General features: G+C 43.0%; 2 protein-coding genes across 2 annotated transcripts; both read left to right on the top strand.

Annotated features, from left to right (window-relative positions):
- Window positions 1–63: 63 nt before the first annotated feature.
- Window positions 64–7,520, top strand: LOC311123063 (NACHT, LRR and PYD domains-containing protein 3-like; the record flags this gene model as incomplete). The annotated part of the gene is made up of 9 exons (XM_084197344.1): window positions 64–238; window positions 492–658; window positions 862–2,653; window positions 2,737–2,910; window positions 5,163–5,336; window positions 5,416–5,589; window positions 5,851–6,024; window positions 6,784–6,830; window positions 6,967–7,520. The coding sequence occupies exons 1-9, from the start codon at window positions 78–80 to the stop codon at window positions 7,518–7,520; spliced, it is 3,417 nt and encodes a 1,138-aa protein (XP_084053470.1). The 5' UTR covers window positions 64–77.
- A 3,473-nt stretch (window positions 7,521–10,993) lies between these two features.
- On the top strand, window positions 10,994–17,418 carry LOC311123061 (NACHT, LRR and PYD domains-containing protein 1 homolog). The gene is made up of 6 exons (XM_084197343.1): window positions 10,994–11,247; window positions 11,857–11,991; window positions 12,123–12,255; window positions 12,358–12,387; window positions 13,767–14,049; window positions 14,649–17,418. The coding sequence occupies exons 1-6, from the start codon at window positions 11,014–11,016 to the stop codon at window positions 14,653–14,655; spliced, it is 822 nt and encodes a 273-aa protein (XP_084053469.1). The 5' UTR covers window positions 10,994–11,013; the 3' UTR covers window positions 14,656–17,418.
- Window positions 17,419–18,152: the final 734 nt, after the last annotated feature.

Below are 18,152 nucleotides of genomic sequence, written 5' to 3'. Positions count from 1 at the left end.
GGGAGAGAGAGGAGGGGACCACTGCCTCTAAAATGAGTCTCTCTGGGGAGAGAGAGGAGGAGACCACTGCCTCTAAAATGAGTCTCTCTGGGGAGAGAGAGGAGGGGACCACTGCCTCTAAAATGAGTCTCTCTGGGGAGAGAGAGGAGGAGACCACTGCCTCTAAAATGAGTCTCTCTGGGGAGAGAGAGGAGGGGACCACTGCCTCTAAAATGACTCAAGACACCAGTTCTAAGAGGTAAGAGATTACATGTAAAATATACAGTTCTCTTAAAGATATAAAACTAAAGGGAAAAGTTTTCCCAAATTACATCAAATGTAGTTCTACATCATTAATTTAAAAGTCCCCAAACCGATTTACCAATTGCAGACTGTAGCTTTATAAAGAAACATCAGGACTTCTAGAAGTTAAATTATACAGTTGTTGAAATGATGTAGATGAGGTACTGATGAGATATTGATGAGGTGATCTGCCTCCCTGTTCTGTTCAGTGTCCAGAAGCCCAGAGCAGAGTCACCTGCCCCCAGCCTGCTATCAATGAAGAGTGATCAGCCACCTGCTTTCAGCCAGGAACCATTACCAGATGACAATAAGGAAGTGGAGAGTTTAGACAGTGAGGATGCATTAAAGATCACACACAACCTTCTGGACAGAAGAAGTAAGACTGTGTTTCATACAATATTATAAAGAACGGGACAAAGGCCCCTCTAAAACACACACACACACACACACACACACACACACACACACACACACACACACACACACACACACACACACACACACACACACACACACACACACACACACACACACACACACATGCACTTATGAGTCCCAACTCTCATTGTTTTCCTACAGGTAAAACTCTTCTGACAGTCCAACAAGACATTAAGGCTAAACTGAAACACAAGTATCAACACATATCTGAAGGAATTGGAAACCAAAGTCTGTTAAAGGACATCTACACAGAGCTCTACATCACAGAGGGTGGAAGTGGAGGGGTCAATAATGAACATGAGGTGAGACAGATAGAGATGGCATCCAAGAAACAAACCACACAAGAGACACCAATCAAATGCAACGACATCTTCAAGCCTTTACCTGGACAAGACAAACCTATCAGAACTGTGCTGACAAAAGGAATCGCTGGCATTGGAAAAACAGTCTCTGTGCAGAAGGTCATCCTTGACTGGGCAGAGGGAAAAGCAAATCAGGACGTTCATTTCATGTTTCCTCTTCCTTTCCGTGATCTGAACCTGAAAAAGGACCAATACAGTCTGATGCAACTTCTTTCCCACTACTTCTCAGAGCTGAAAGAGATTGACAACATTGAAGATGGTGAAACCAAAACTGTTTTCATTTTTGATGGTCTGGATGAGTGTCGACTTCCTCTAGACTTCAAAAACAATGAGAGGTGCTGTGATGTCACGAAGCCAACCTCAGTGGACGTGCTGCTGACAAACCTCATCAAGGGGAATCTGCTTCCCTCTGCTCTCCTCTGGATAACCTCACGGCCTGCAGCAGCCAATCAGATCCCTCCTGAGTGTGTTGACCAGGTGACAGAGGTACGAGGGTTCAATGATCCACAGAAGGAGGAGTACTTCAGGAAGAAAATCACAGATCAGAATCTGGCCAATGAAATCATCAAACACATGAAGACATCAAGGAGCCTCCACATCATGTGCCACATGCCAGTCTTCTGTTGGATATCAGCCACTGTCCTTGAGATGATGCTGAAAGAGGCAGAGAAGGATGAAGTCCCCAAAACTCTGACCCAGATGTTCACACACTTCACGCTCATCCAAATCATTGTGAAGAACAAGAAGTACAACAAAGCCACAGAGACAAACCCAAAGGAACTGTCTCAGTCAGACAAAGAGATGATCCTGAAACTGGCAGAGCTGGCTTTCCAACAGCTGCAGAAGGGCAACCTGATCTTCTATGAGGAGGACCTGAGAGAGTGTGGCCTTGATGTCACAGAGGCATCAGAGTACTCAGCATTGTGTACAGAGATCTTTAAAGAAGAATCTGGGCTGTACCAAGAGAAGGTCTACAGCTTTGTGCATCTGAGCATGCAGGAGTTTCTAGCAGCAGTGCATGCTTTAGAATCATGTCTGTACAAGAAGGAAAATGTTTTTTCCACCACTAGTGAGGATGAAGATGAGAAGTCAATCCAGTTGTCTGACTTACACAGGAGAGCAGTGGACCAGGCCTTGAAGAGTGAGAATGGACACCTGGACCTGTTCCTCCGCTTCCTTCTGGGTCTCTCACTGGAGTCCAATCAGAATCTGTTACGAGGCCTTCTGACACAGACAGGAAGTACAACACAGAGCAATGAGGAAACAGTCGAGAGAACAGTCAGGTACATTTCAGACAAGATCGAAAGGGAATCCTCACCAGAAAGGATCATCAACTTGTTCCACTGTCTGAATGAACTTGGTGCCAACTCTCTAGTTGAAGACATGCAAACCTCCCTGCGATCAGGAACTCTTTCAGAAACAGTCCTAGAACCTCACCAATGTTCAGCCCTGGCCTACCTGTTACTGATGTCAGAGGAGGTGCTGGAGGAGTTTGACCTGAAGACATACACCACATCAGAGGAAGGTTATCAGAGGTTGCTGCCGATAGTGAAAACCTGCAAGAGAGCACTGTAAGTTCTGTTATTGAGTTGATGTAAACAGTATCATTATTCTGAAGGATTTGTATATCTAACAGATGATCTTCTCTCTCCAGACTGTCTGGCTGTAAACTCACATATGAATCCTGTGAGACTCTGGCCTCAGCTCTGCAGACACCAAACTCCCCCCTGAGAGAACTGGACCTCAGCTACAATGACCTGAGAGACAGAGGAGTGGAGCTGCTCTGTGTTGGACTAACCAGTCCACTCTGCAACATACAGACACTAGTGTGAGTTAAATATCTTCAGTATCCACTGTGAGTGTTTATATATTATGTATGTAGTTAGTATGTGTATGTTTTTAACATTATTTGAATATCTTGGTAAATATGCAGAAACATACATAAAATGTGATAAATATATCAAACTAAGGTTAAATGTCTTGAGTGAGTTAGTATGTTTTTAACATTGGTTAATCATGTGTCCTTCTGTTATTATCTTAATGTATCTCATTATTCTTAAAGCTTTGCATATTTATCAGTGTATCACTATATCTCCTCTCTCCAGACTGTCTGGCTGTGAACTCACATATGAATCCTATGAGACTCTGGCTTCAGCTCTGCAGACACCAAACTCCCCCCTGAGAGAACTGGACCTCAGCTACAATGACCTGGGAGACAGAAGAGTGGAGCTGTTCTGTGTTGGACTAACCAGTCCACTCTGCAACATACAGACACTAGTGTGAGTTAACTATCTTCATTATCCACTGTGAGTGTTTATATATTCTGTATGTACTGTATACTGAACAAAAATATAAATGCAACATGCAACAATTTGAAAGGTTTTACTGAGTTACAGTTCATATGAGGAAATCAGTCAATTGAAATAAATTCATTAGGCCCTAATCTATGGATTTCACATAAATGGGAATTCAGATATGCATCTGTTGGTCAGAGATACCTTTAAAAAAATAAGTATGGGTGTGTATCAGAAAACCAGTCCGTATCTGGTGTGACCACCATTTGCCTCATGCAGCGCGACACATCTCCTTCGCATAGAGTTGATCAGGCTGTTGATTGTGGCCTGTGGAATGTTGTCCCACTCCTCTTCAATGGCTGTGCGAAGTTGCTGGAAACTGCCGGGAACTGGAAGACGCTGTCGTACACGTCGATCCAGAGCATCCCAAACATGCATGTCTGGTGAGTATGCAGTCCATGGAAGAACTGGGACATTTTCAGCTTCCAGGAATTGTATACAGATCCTTGCGACACTGGGCCGTGCATTATCATGCTGAAACATGAGGTGGTGGCGGCGGTTGAATGGCACGACAATGGGCCTCAGGATCTCGTCACGGTATCTCTGTGCATTCAAATTGCCATCGATAAAATGTGATTTTGTTCATTGTCCGTAGCTTATGCCGGCCCATACCATAACCCCACCGCCACCATGGGGCACTCTGTTCACAACGTTGACCTCAGCAAACCGCTTGCCCACACAATGCCATCACGACGCCCTACACGCTTTCTGCCATCTTCCCGGTACAGTTGAAACTGGGATTCATCCGTGAAGAGCACACTTCTCCAGTGTGCCAGTGGCCATCGAAGGTGAGCATTTGCCCACAGAAGTCGGTTACGACGCCGAACTGCAGTCAGGTCAAGACCCTGGTGAGGATGACAAGCACACAGATGAGCTTCCCTGAGACAGTTTCTGACAGTTTGTGCAGAAAATATTCGGTTGTGAAAACCCACAGTTAAATCAGCTGTCCTGGTGGCTTGTCTCAGACCATCCTGCAGGTGAAGAAGCCGGATGTGGAGGTCCTGGGCTGGCGTGGTTACATGTGGTCTGTGATTGTGAGGCCGGTAGGATGTACTGCCAAATTCTCTAAAACGATGTTGGAGGCGGTTTATGGAAGAGAAATTAACATAAAATTCTCTAGCAACAGCTCTGGTGGACATTCCTGCAGTCATCATGCCAATTGCACGCTCCCTCAAAACTTGACACATCTGTGGCATTGTGTTGTGTGACAAAACTGTACATTTCAGAGTGGCCTTTTATTGTCCCCAGCACAAGGTGCACCTGTGTAATGATCATGCAGTTTAATCAGCTTCTTGATATACCACACCTGTCAGGTGAATGGATTATCTTAAGAAAATGGATTATCTTAACAAAGGGGAAATGCTCACTAACAGGGATCTAAACAAATTTATGCACAACATTTGAGAGAACTAAGCTTTTGTGCGTATGGAACATATCTGGGATATTTTATTGCAGCTCATGAAACGTGGGACCTACACTTTACATGTTGGGTTTATATTTATGTTCAGTATAGTAAGTATGTGTATGTTTTTAACATTATTTTAACATTTTGGGACATCTCCAGAAACATACATAACATATATAAAACTAAGGTAAATATCTTGAGTGAGTTAGTATGTTTTTAACATTGGTTAATCATGTGTCCTTCTGTTATTGTCTTAATGCATTTCATTATTCTTAAAGCTTTGCATATTTAACAGTGTATCAACATATCTCCTCTCTCCAGACTGGCTGGCTGTAAACTCACATATGAATCCTGTGAGACTCTGGCTTCAGCTCTGCAGACAACAAACTCCCCCCTGAGAGAACTGGACCTCAGATACAATGACCTGGGAGACAGAGGAGTGGAGCTGCTCTGTGTTGGACTAACCAGTCCACTCTGCAACATACAGACACTAGTGTGAGTTAACTTTCTTCAGTATGAGTTATTATGTGGATGTTTTAAACATTTGTTAATCATGTGCTCTTCTGCCCTCTAGTCTAGGTCAGTGTGGTCTGACAGAGGGTTGCTGTTCAGATCTGGCCTCAGTCCTGAGTTCACCCAACTCACAACTGAAACAACTGGAGCTGAGAGACAATGACCTGCAGGACTCAGGAGTTACACTGCTGTCTGCTGGACTGGAGGATCCAGACTGTAAACTACACACACTGGGGTAAGTACAGCTGTTTCAGTCAGGTCGGTACTTTGCTGAGTTACACTGCCCTCTGCTGGACTGGAGGATCCAGACTGTAAACTACACACACTGGGGTATGGACAGCTGTTTCAGTCAGGTCGGTACTGAGCTTAGTAAAACAAATACTCTGAACATCTGATGTTTCATGACAATGTTTGTGTCATGGACAAATATATGGGTGTCCTACAAGATGATTGACACCAGTCCACCAACCTAGACGGCTGTTGTGTCTCTCTGTAGGCTGTGTGGCTGTCTGGTCACAGAGGAGGGCTGTGCTGCTCTGTCTTCAGCTCTGAGGTCAAACCCCTCCCACCTGAAAGAGCTGGACCTGAGCTACAATCACCCAGGAGACTCTGCAGGGGGACTGCTTTCAGCTGCTCTGGTGGATCCCACAGATAAACTGATGAAGCTGAAGTAAGTCAGAATAGATGTCCTAATAGTGTGAGCAGTGGTTGTGTCCTATGTAGTGTAGTAGGTTCAGTAACATGAGGACATGATGGTAGAATACAGGGGACGTTTACCCAGCAGGCTTAGCACTCCAACACAGCATACATCATCACCACATGAATACTCTTCTTCTGCATCTCTGATATCCTGTTGGAATTGTACTCTGTTCTGTATGCAGTAGGTAGGATAGAATACCTGTATGTCTCTAGTAATGAATTGTACTCTGTTCTGTATGCAGTATGTAGGATAGAATACCTGTATTTCTCTAGTAATGAATTGTACTCTGTTCTGTATGCAGTAGGTAGGATAGAATACCTGTATGTCTCTAGTAATGAATTGTACTCTGTTCTGTATGCAGTATGTAGGATAGAATACCTGTATTTCTCTAGTAATGAATTGTACTCTGTTCTGTATGCAGTAGGTAGGATAGAATACCTGTATGTCTCTAGTAATGAATTGTACTCTGTTCTGTATGCAGTATGTAGGATAGAATACCTGTATTTCTCTAGTAATGAATTGTACTCTGTTCTGTATGCAGTAGGTAGGATAGAATACCTGTATGTCTCTAGTAATGAATTGTACTCTGTTCTGAATGCAGTAGGTAGGATAGAATACCTGTATGTCTCTAGTAATGAACTTGGATAGTGCACCAGAACACAACAATATGGTTTAAATGTTGACTGCTTTATTAGGTCTTTGTCAGTCAATAACCTGTTTCTCCTACAGTGTGGATCATGGTGGAGAGTTCAGGCTGAAATCAGGGCTGATGAAATGTAAGTCTCTTCAATCCTAATTAACTACATATTCAGAACTACAGTAACATAGTAACTAATCAATACTTGTTCTCTACCTACAAAACAACATTTTATATGAAGATGTGGTTTGATTAAACTCTCATTTTGTCTACAGATGCCTGTCATCTCACCCTGGACCCAAATACAGCAAACCCAAACCTGATACTGTCTGAGGGGAACAGGAAGGTGACACGGGTGGAGGAGAAGCAGCATTATGAAGACCATCCAGACAGATTTGACCGTCATCCCCAAGTTCTCTGCAGAGAAGGCTTATCTGGATCTCGTTATTACTGGGAGGTGGAGAGGGATGGTGACGTGGCTGTCATTGGTGTGGTGTACAAAGGAATGCAGAGGAAGGGAGTGATGGACAGTTGGATTGGACTCAACGGGAAGTCCTGGAGTTTATTCTACTCTGACAGTGGATATAAGTTTTACCATGCTGGAGTCGACAGATCCATCCCTGGTCCTTTTTCTAACAGAGTTGGAGTGTATCTGGACTGGCCAGCTGGTACTTTGTCCTTCTATAGTGTGTCCTCCTCTGGTACACTGACACACCTTTACACAGAACACACCACATTCACTGAACCCCTCTATCCTGGGTTTAGGGTTTATTCCTCCTCCTCCTCAGTGACCCTGTGTCAGATAGATGACCAACACATTCAAAGGTGAGTCATAGCAATGTTTCATCATGTGTTTTCCTCTGGAATCATTCCTACAATTAGATTAGTATTCGTGTGTTTTAATGTGTTCTGTTGGACCTACAGACAGTTAGATTAGTAGTAGTGGTGTGTTTTAATGTGTTCTGTTGGACCTACAGACAGTTAGATTAGTAGTGGTGGTGTGTTTTTAATGTGTTCTGTTGGACCTACAGACAGTTAGATTAGTAGTAGTGGTGTGTTTTAATGTGCTCTGTTGGACCTACAGACAGTTAGATTAGTAGTGGTGGTGTGTTTTAATGTGTTCTGTTGGACCTACAGAGAGTTAGATTAGTAGTAGTGGTGTGTTTTAATGTGTTCTGTTGGACCTACAGACAGTTAGATTAGTAGTAGTGGTGTGTTTTAATGTGTTCTGTTGGACCTACAGACAGTTAGATTAGTAGTGGTGTGTTTTAATGTGTTCTGTTGGACCTACAGACAGTTAGATTAGTAGTAGGGGTGTGTTTTAATGTGTTCTGTTGGACCTACAGACAGTTAGATTAGTAGTAGTGGTGTGTTTTAATGTGTTCTGTTGGACCTTCAGAGAGTTAGATTAGTAGTAGTGGTGTGTTTTAATGTGTTCTGTTGGACCTACAGACAGTTAGATTAGTAGTAGTGGTTTGTTTTAATGTGTTCTGTTGGACCTTCAGACAGTTAGATTAGTAGTAGTGGTGTGTTTTAATGTGTTCTGTTGGACCTACAGACAGTTAGATTAGTAGTAGTGGTGTGTTTTAATGTGTTCTGTTGGACCTACAGACAGTTAGATTAGTAGTAGTGGTGTGTTTTAATGTGTTCTGTTGGACCTACAGACAGTTAGATTAGTAGTAGTGGTGTGTTTTAATGTGTTCTGTTGGACCTACAGACAGTTAGATTAGTGGTGGTGGTGTGTTTTAATGTGTTCTGTTGGACCTACAGACAGTTAGATTAGTAGTAGTGGTGTGTTTTAATGTGTTCTGTTGGACCTACAGACAGTTAGATTAGTAGTAGTGGTGTGTTTTAATGTGTTCTGTTGGACCTACAGACAGTTAGATTAGTAGTAGTGGTGTGTTTTAATGTGTTCTGTTGGATGTACAGATGTTTCCTCTCCTATGTCTCACTGTAGTGTCAGTTTCACTCTAACCACAAGAGGGCATCAGAACCTGTTAAAATGATACCTGGTGACTTCACGTCTCTAGGGGCTTTCATCAAGATAAGCAATGTCACCTGTAATGTCACCATCAGTATTGACTTCATGGAAGTTGACATAGTGTTATTTCACATTTGGCAATGCACCCTACATAGGGAGCTGTTCTGTCACCCTTTATACAGCCTTTGTATTGCTTATGAAGACTGTATGTATGCTATATAAAGCCTTTATAAGTTGTATTTAGTTTAATCACAGTCTATCCATCTGCTTTCCCAACAGCAGAGACCATGGTGGAGAGTGTTGTATCAAGCCTGGACCTGAGAACACCAGAGACCAGATATGTGAGTGTTAACTGATAATTGTTTTAAAATCAAAATAGGATTAAAGCGTTCTTTAGTCCCAGGCAAGGAACACAATCATGATCTATTTGGTCAAAACAAACTTAAAGGTAGAGTCAGCAATATGATGTAGATGCACAAAGTAAACATCATAGTGGGTAAACTTCTACAACAACTAAGGGCATTGGAGCGCGATGCTAAACTCCTCTGTTTTGGTCCCGTGGCTACCACGCTGTAAGAGAGTGAAGAGAACCCGTGCACATGGGCAGATACTGTGTGAGAGAGAAGTCAGGCATCTTGCTCATCACAATATCTTCGGTGCTGCTCGTACAACATAATTTAGCTGACTCTATCTTTAAGCTCTCATCCTGGGATCTACCAGAAATCAGGCCCCCAACATCTCCAAAACATGGACCAGAACCATGTTGTTTCCTGCTTCCACAAACATTCATTAATATAACACTAATGTCAGATTATGGTATGATAATGAGTGTACATTCTGAGACTGTTGCTCACTTACATTCATTTTTATTACAAGTCTGTTTAATAATGATTAATTCATTATTACATGAGATTGTCCGTTTTAAATAACAACTACTTTTGACTTCAGGGATTCCTCAGAGCTGTAAGACTTGTGACCATGTTGAGGTAAGTCATAATGTCAATTCTCACTTTTACATACCTTCAGGAGTCAGGCACAGTCTGAAAGCCAGGTGTGTACTGACCAACCATTCATACTGGGATATAGACAGTCCTGTGTTCTGCTTTAGTAATATAAACACAGTCTGAAAGCCAGGTGTGTACTGACCAACCATTCATACTGGGATATAGACAGTCCTGTGTTCTGCTTTAGTAATATAAACACAGTCTGAAAGCCAGGTGTGTACTGACCAACCATTCATACTGGGATATAGACAGTCCTGTGTTCTGCTTTAGTAATATAAACACAGTCTGAAAGCCAGGTGTGTACTGACCAACCATTCATACTGGGATATAGACAGTCCTGTGTTCTGCTTTAGTAATATAAACACAGTCTGAAAGCCAGGTGTGTACTGACCAACCATTCATACTGGGATATAGACAGTCCTGTGTTCTGCTTGTAGGAATGCAGGATTTTAACTGCTGTCATATTTTGTCATTAGACAGTTTAATTGGATCAATCACCAGCATTCCATGTAACATTGAATAAATACATTAGATAAATTACTTTGTTCATTTAATGGGCCAGTTTCCCGGACAAAGATTAAGCCTAGTCTTGGACCTTAAATAACTTTCTATTGAAACTTCCATTGATCATGCTTTAAGTCCAGCACTAGACTCAATCTGTGTCCAGGAAACTGGCCCCATATGTATAACTGACATGCTTGTCCTTGTTCAGGACTCCACACACTGGCTTCCGATTGAACCCTTGACTTCCACTGTCCAGGAAGTGACAATGTTCAGGTAAAATAACTACTTTTAACATTAAATGCCACTTGCTAGTGTATTTCCCCATTACCTTTGGGAATAGGCTTCTAATCCAACCTCTCCATTTGACGATTGACCCTCTCTACCATATCTTGTTGTTGCCCTCAGTCACAGGACACCCAAAGGGCGTTATGAGTGCACAGTGTCTGGGCTCCGCTGGGTGTGTGACAGAGATGTCATTCTGAAGTATCACTTCAGGAACTGGGAACCCTACAGTCAACTTCTGAAAGACATGCAGTACGGACAAGGTGGTCCATTGCTGGACATCACTATGGAGTTAGGTGAACTGGAGGAAGTTCATCTGCCACACTTTGTCTGTTTAGGTAAAACCATATAGACATAGTATTCAGATAGACATTTCCATGTAACTGAGTTTCACTTCCTGAATGAATAAATGAATATTCTGAGAGTTTGAGTTTACTGTGATCTGATACTGCATATTCTTTGTGTTTTAGTTGGATGAATAATACAATATTTGTCTTTCTGTCTCCTTTTTATTGTGTTGTTCAGGGACCAAACCTTCCCTGAGGAATGAGATGAAGATTCTTCATGTAGAGGAACATGGAGTGTCTGTTGAGGAAGTGCATGAGGTCACCAGATTCCATGCTAAGATTCTCCATCCCAAGTTCTCAGCTATCGCTGTTATACTGAGCTATATCTTTTTTTGGAACGTAGCTGTCCACTGTGACGTGGTCCTCTATATGGCAGTAAAAAAGGCAACAGTAATTTCACGGCTGTACATGCTCCTCAGAAACTCCAGTCAGAAAGAGGTGAGGCACCATCATTGAAGTGACAACAGTATGTTGAAACTTACTAAATGAAAGCTGATAGTTTGTTGAAAATCTATAGATTACAAAGACAACATGCAGCTCTGTGAGAAATCTATTTCTGTCTCATTCATTTGAAGAGCCAGTAGACGGCACTCTTCTCTCTGTTCGAAGGAGAACCCAATGCCCCGGGGCAGTGAAGGGGACATTGCCCCGTGTAAGGTGCTGTCTTTCGCATGGGACGTTAAACATGTTTCCTGACTCTCTGTGGTCACTAAAGATCCCATGGCACTTATCATAAGAGTAGGGCTGTTAACCCCGGTGTCCTGGCTAAATTCACTATCTGGCCCTCATACCATCACGGCCACCTAATCATCCCCAACTTCCAATTGGCTCATTCATCCCCTTTCCCCTGTAACACTTCCCGATGTCGTTGCTGTAAAATAGACTCTCTTCTCAGTCAATTACCTGGTAAAATAAGGGTAAAATAAATAAAAAATAGTGTACACATTTTTTTGATGTTGACAAAAAAGGATTGCTCAGTGAGCTGCATGTTGTGTGAATTATTAGACTACATTGTTCAGACTGACTACTACACTGCTCATTTTGTAGGCTGTTCGGGACCGGGAGAAGAATCAGGTGTCCCAAGGATATTCAGAATTGGTCCTGTCAAGTCCAAAGGGGTCCTTAAAGCTGAACAGTTGGTTTGCAGTCAAGAATCCCCATTCCACTTCCATCAATCCAGAGGTGCAGTTTTAGCAGGCTGAGGACATGAATCTGTCATATTATATATTAATAACTGGAATATCATTCTATTTCTTTCTCTCTCTCTTTCTCTGTCTGTTGTCTCAATCGTTGCACCATATGACCTTCTACAGAAGATTCAGCTGTTACCTGCAGACACCACACCAAGCTGTTGTAAGATGATTATGAGAAACACAGGGGTTGACATTGAGATGGAGTTAATCGGGGATGATGAGAGGACAGTATGGAAATCAGTGGTATCAAAAGGTAAGAAATACTATACATGAACACTATGTCAATCATAAATGTCCTTTTCTTCCAGATGCTATTAAAATGTTTTTATGATGTTTTCTCTTGTTTGTCTTTTAGATGAATACAGCAAAGACTCTCATCCAATAGGTACGTTTGTTTTTGTGGACGAGGTTTATAAAACGGGTTATAGAGCGAACGTCTCTTCAAGTTGTGATGAAGGACACTGATGAAAGTCTTCATGAGTCATGTTCAGTGGGGTGATGAAGACCTTCATGAGTCATGTTCATTGGGGTGATGAAGGTCTTCATGAGTCATGTTCAGTGGGGTGATGAAGGTCTTCATGAGTCATGTTCAGTGGGGTGATGAAGGTCTTCATGAGTCATGTTCAGTGGGGTGATGAAGGTCTTCATGAGTCATGTTCAGTGGGGTGATGAAGGTCTTCATGAGTCATGTTCAGTGGGGTGATGAAGACCTTCATGAGTCATGTTCAGTGGTGTGTAATGCTACGGAACATTCAGACAGAAACCCAGTGCCTTGCAAAAGTATCTGCATCACATTTTATTGTGTTACAAAGCGGGATTAAAAGGGATTTAATTGTCATTTAATGTCAACAATCTACACAAAATACTCTAATGTCAAAGTGGAAGAATATTTATATATATATATATATATATATATTTAGATTGATAGAAATGAAATAGCTCCCTGAGTCAATACATGTTAGAAACACCTTGGCAGCCATTACAGCTGGGAGTCTTCTTGTCTAAGTCTCTAAGAGCTTTCCACACCTGGATTGTACAATATTAGCCCATTATTCTTTTCATAATAATCTTGCCATAGATTTAAGTCAAAATGGTAACTTGGCCACTCAGGAACATTCACTGTCTTCTTGGTAAGCAACTCCAGTGTAGATGTGGCCTTGTGTTGTAGGTTATTGTCCTGCTGAAAGGTGAATTCCTCTCCCAGTGTCTGGTGAAAAGTAGACTGAAGCAAGTTTTCCTCTGGGATTTAGTCTGTGCTTAGCTGTGTCTGGGTGGTTTAATACATCACCCACAGGATAATTATTAACTTGACCATTCTTAAAGAGATAATAAATGTCTGATTTGATACTGTTACCCATCTACCAATCACTGTCCTTCTTTATGAGGCTTTCAAAAAGATCCCTGGTCTTTGTATATAGTTGAATCTGTGCTTGAAATGCAATACTTGACTGAGGGACCTTCCAGATGTTAAATGTATGGGGGACAGGCCCACTTTGACATTAGAGGATTCTGAGTAGATTGTTGATAAAACATTAATAAGGGCATCTATTTTCAATGACTTCTCAATAAACCTAATAGGAAAAATGTGTTATTTCAATTTGTTATTTTAAATTGACTGACTTTAATTGGAATTGACCACAACCCTGGAGTCAGCTCTATACAATAAATGACTATCAGAGGAATGATAACTGGAGAGACTGGAAGATGTAGAAACAGCTGCTGTTAACCCTAAAGCCATATTAATTTAATTGACCCCCCCTTCAGCATTAACAGTCCCTGACATTCCTGCTGAGGAGTTTCTGAAGAAACACTGGGCTAAACTAATTCAGCGAACCAAAAACTCAATGCCAATAGCAGATGATCTGTGGTCAAAGAACATGATTGGTGAAGAAGAGCACTCCAGAATAACAGCTGAAACAACTGAACAGGACCGAATGAGAAAACTACTGAAAGCAGTCATCCCCAAAGGACCAGAAGTGACGGGAGCTTGTCTCAAAGCTCTCGTTGAACATGAAAACCATCTTGTTAAGGACTTGAGTGAATCTAGGTAAGACAGTTTTCATTGCTCCCTCCCTTGAATATGTGTAATGATTAAAATATAGGTCAAATAAAAACACAGCTACCATAGATCAAAGAGGAACTGTTTTTCCAGAATGGAAGCATGTTTTTGTGTTTCTGTCTGTAATAAATGACTGTTATCTTATTGTAGTTACATCATAGGACCATCATCACATCATTATCTCAGGTGGAACTCCTCCTTCTCCTCCATACTTTCTGATCTCTCTCTTCCCTTCTCCTCCATACTTTCTGATCTCTCTCTTCCCTTATCCTCCATACTTTCTGAACTCTCTCTTCCCTTCTCCTCCATACTTTCTGATCTCTCTCTTCCCTTCTCCTCCATACTTTCTGATCTCTCTCTTCCCTTCTCCTCCATACTTTCTGATCTCTCTCTTCCCTTCTCCTCCGTACTTTCTGATCTCTCTCTTCCCTTCTCCTCCATACTTTCTGACCTCTCTCTTCCCTTCTCCTCCATACTTTCTGATCTCTCTCTTCCCTTCTCCTCCATACTTTCTGATCTCTCTCTTCCCTTCTCCTCCATACTTTCTGATCTCTCTCTTCCCTTCTCCTCCATCCTCTTTCTTATAGAACCTAATCTGAAGACGCTGAGGCCTGTCTCCTAGTCTGTGGACTAAGACACTTCTTCACCTAATCTGAATATGCTACAGCATGAAGCTGGCTAGTCAAAGACACTTCTTCACCTCGTCAAGCCAGTGCTACAGCATGAAGCTGGCTAGACAAAGACACTTCTTCACCTCGTCAAGCCAGTGCTACAGCATGAAGCTGGCTAGTCAAAGACACTTCTTCACCTCGTCAAGCCAGTGCTACAGCATGAAGCTGGCTAGTCAAAGACACTTCTTCACCTCGTCAAGCCAGTGCTACAGCATGAAGCTGGCTAGACAAAGACACATCTTCACCTCGTCAAGCCAGTGCTACAGCATGAAGCTGGCTAGTCAAAGACACTTCTTCACCTCGTCAAGCCAGTGCTACAGCATGAAGCTGGCTAGACAAAGACACTTCTTCACCTCGTCAACCCAGTGCTACAGCATGAAGCTGGCTAGACAAAGACACTTCTTCACCTCGTCAAGCCAGTGCTACAGCATGAAGCTGGCTAGACAAAGACACTTCTTCACCTCGTGAAGCCAGTGCTACGGAATGAAGCTGGCTAGACAAAGACACTTCTTCACCTCGTCAAGCCAGTGCTACAGCATGAAGCTGGCTAGACAAAGACACTTCTTCACCTCGTGAAGCCAGTGCTACGGAATGAAGCTGGCTAGACAAAGACACTTCTTCACCTCGTCAAGCCAGTGCTACAGCATGAAGCTGGCTAGACAAAGACACACCACCACGTTGACATCTTGACCTTCCTTAGATCCTTTATGGGATTGCAACTCACTCTGTCTGAAGGAAGGAAGGGAGGAAATGGCCTCACTAAAGGGGATACCTGAGAGGGCAGAGAAGGCACGTGACATCATCGACATGGTGTTGAGAAAAGGAACTGAGTCATGTTCCAGGATGATAAACCTTCTTGGGAAGATGGACTCTCTGTCTTTGTACACAGCTTCAGATCTAAAGTTGTAGCCAACCCCTGGGTGTGGGGAGACCAGGCAGAATAGACAGGCAGGGTGGTTCAACATGGTCTTGGTGTCTGTTGCTTTAATTCAGGCTCCTAAAAATGTACAGAAAATGTCAACCAAACATGACCACTATAATAGCAATAAACTAACTAAAGGTCCAGCCACACAGCCTCTCTCCTTCTGCAGCCTCCTGGAGGTGTGGATCTTCTAGCAGGAGGATCAGTTAGTCCTTCACTAGGTACCTAGCTGGACCCCTATCTAGCAGGAGGGTCAGTTAGTCCTCCACTAGGTACCTAGCTGGACCCCTATCTAGCAGGAGGGTCAGTTAGTCCTTCACTAGGTACCTAGCTGGACCCCTATCTAGCAGGAGGGTCAGTTAGTCCTCCACTAGGTACCTAGCTGGACCCCTATCTAGCAGGAGGGTCAGTTAGTCCTCCACTAGGTACCTAGCTGGACCCCTATCTAGCAGGAGGGTCAGTTAGTCCTCCACTAGGTACCTAGCTGGACCCCTATCTAGCAGGAGGGTCAGTTAGTCCTCCACTAGGTACCTAGCTGGACCCCTATCTAGCAGGAGGGTCAGTTAGTCCTCCACTAGGTACCTAGCTGGACCCCTATCTAGCAGGAGGGTCAGTTAGTCCTCCACTAGGTACCTAGCTGGACCTCTATCTAGCAGGAGGGTCAGTTAGTCCTCCACTAGGTACCTAGCTGGACCCCTATCTAGCAGGAGGGTCAGTTAGTCCTCCACTAGGTACCTAGCTGGACCCCTATCTAGCAGGAGGGTCAGTTAGTCCTCCACTAGGTACCTAGCTGGACCCCTATCTAGCAGGAGGGTCAGTTAGTCCTCCACTAGGTACCTAGCTGGACCCCTATCTAGCAGGAGGATCAGTTAGTCCTCCACTAGGTACCTAGCTGGACCCCAATCTAGCAGGAGGGTCAGTTAGTCCTCCACTAGGTACCTAGCTGGACCCCTATCTAGCAGAACATGTTGATACAACTCTGTCTCTCTCACACCAACACACCTACCTACCTGATGTCTGTGTATTTTAAACTTTAGATTTTAAATTTCATTGTATACGCATTGTAAACATGTATTGTATACGCATTGTAAACATGTATTGTGATGTTATTGGAATTTACTTACTGTATTTGCATACTCACTGTGAATGTGTCCGGGAAAATGGCTCTGAGAATTTGGCATTCAACTTAAAACCACAGAAATGTATTTTATGAATATATTGTACAGTGTTGGCCTGATAGAGGTTAATGAGAGGGGCTGGATATCAACACAACCAGCTCAGTCTATCAGCAGTTTTCTCAGTGAGAGCACATTGACCATTGACAGACATAAGGAGCTGTTCAACCTCTCACCCCTTTACCAATGACTTGAGAGTGGCTGAAGGACATATAAGGAGCTGTTCAACCTCTCTCCCCTTTACCAATGACTTGAGAGTGGCTGAAGGACATATAAGGAGCTGTTCAACCTCTCACCCCTTTACCAATGACTTGAGAGTGGCTGAAGGACCAATCAGCCCCCATCTATACACAATGTTTTACTAAATGTTTTATAACGTTGTATTTTTCTATGTGTATCTACCTGCCCAGGGACTACAGCTAAATCTGGCACATTTACAGAAATGTTGATTGATGTGCAGTATCCCTGTCAAATACATGTTGTACATGTTTATTAAAAGGAATGTATTGTGACTTAGAATGTTGTTTAACAATATGGAAAAAAGCAATAAAGTCAACCGCCTTTATAGCACAAATAATATTATAGCACTGACATTTGTTAACAGCATTGAAAGTAATGATTACTAGACAGTTGTCATGGTAACAGCAGTAATACAAATAACATTATTTATGATGCTACTATTAATAATAATAATAATATTATAATAATCAATTTTAGAAAACACTCTAAAATCCCATTGTTAATTAGATTAGATGAGTTTATTAGTCACATGGAGAGGGACGCAAAATCTTGTGCTCTGGGCTCCAACAGCGCAGGTCAAAATAAATCAAATCAAATCAAGAGAAGTGAATGAGACAAGATAAAGATGATAATAATATGTAGACATTTACAACTGGATGGTGGAGGCAGGGTAAGAGTCTGTTGGGTGGTGTTGGGGGCAGGGTAAGAGTCTGTTGGGTGGTGGGGGCAGGGTAAGAGTCTGTTGGGTGGTGGTGGGGGCAGGTTAAGAGTCTGTTGGGTGGTGGGGGCAGGGTAAGAGTGTGTTGGGTGGTGGTGGGGGCAGAGTAAGAGTCTGTTGGGTGGTGGTGGGGGCAGGGTAAGAGTCTGTTGGGTGGTGGGGGCAGGGTAAGAGTCTGTTGGGTGGTGGGGGCAGGGTAAGAGTCCGTTGGGTGGTGGGGGCAGGGTAAGAGTCCGTTGGGTGGTGGGGGCAGGGTAAGAGTCTGTTGGGTGGTGTGGGCAGGGTAAGAGTCTGTTGGGGAATGGCCGGCAGGGATGTAGCTCAGTTGGTAGAGCGTGGCGTTTGCAACGCCAGGGTTGTGGATT

This window comes from Coregonus lavaretus, assembly GCF_964263955.1.
Source record: "Coregonus lavaretus genome assembly, contig: HAP1_SCAFFOLD_452, whole genome shotgun sequence".
NCBI lineage: Eukaryota > Metazoa > Chordata > Actinopteri > Salmoniformes > Salmonidae > Coregonus > Coregonus lavaretus.
The sequence above is the reverse complement of the archived record's forward strand: the minus strand, read 5'-3'. Positions and strand labels throughout refer to the sequence as shown.

Bases quoted from the DNA above. Each gene is read 5' to 3' on its own strand.
- LOC311123061 (XM_084197343.1), top strand. From the start codon at position 11,014: ATGAAGATTCTTCATGTAGAGGAACATGGAGTGTCTGTTGAGGAAGTG. The intron at 11,248-11,856 runs GTGAGGCACCAT...CTCATTTTGTAG, and splicing joins GAAACTCCAGTCAGAAAGAG to GCTGTTCGGGACCGGGAGAA. The intron at 11,992-12,122 runs GTGCAGTTTTAG...GACCTTCTACAG, and splicing joins CCACTTCCATCAATCCAGAG to AAGATTCAGCTGTTACCTGC.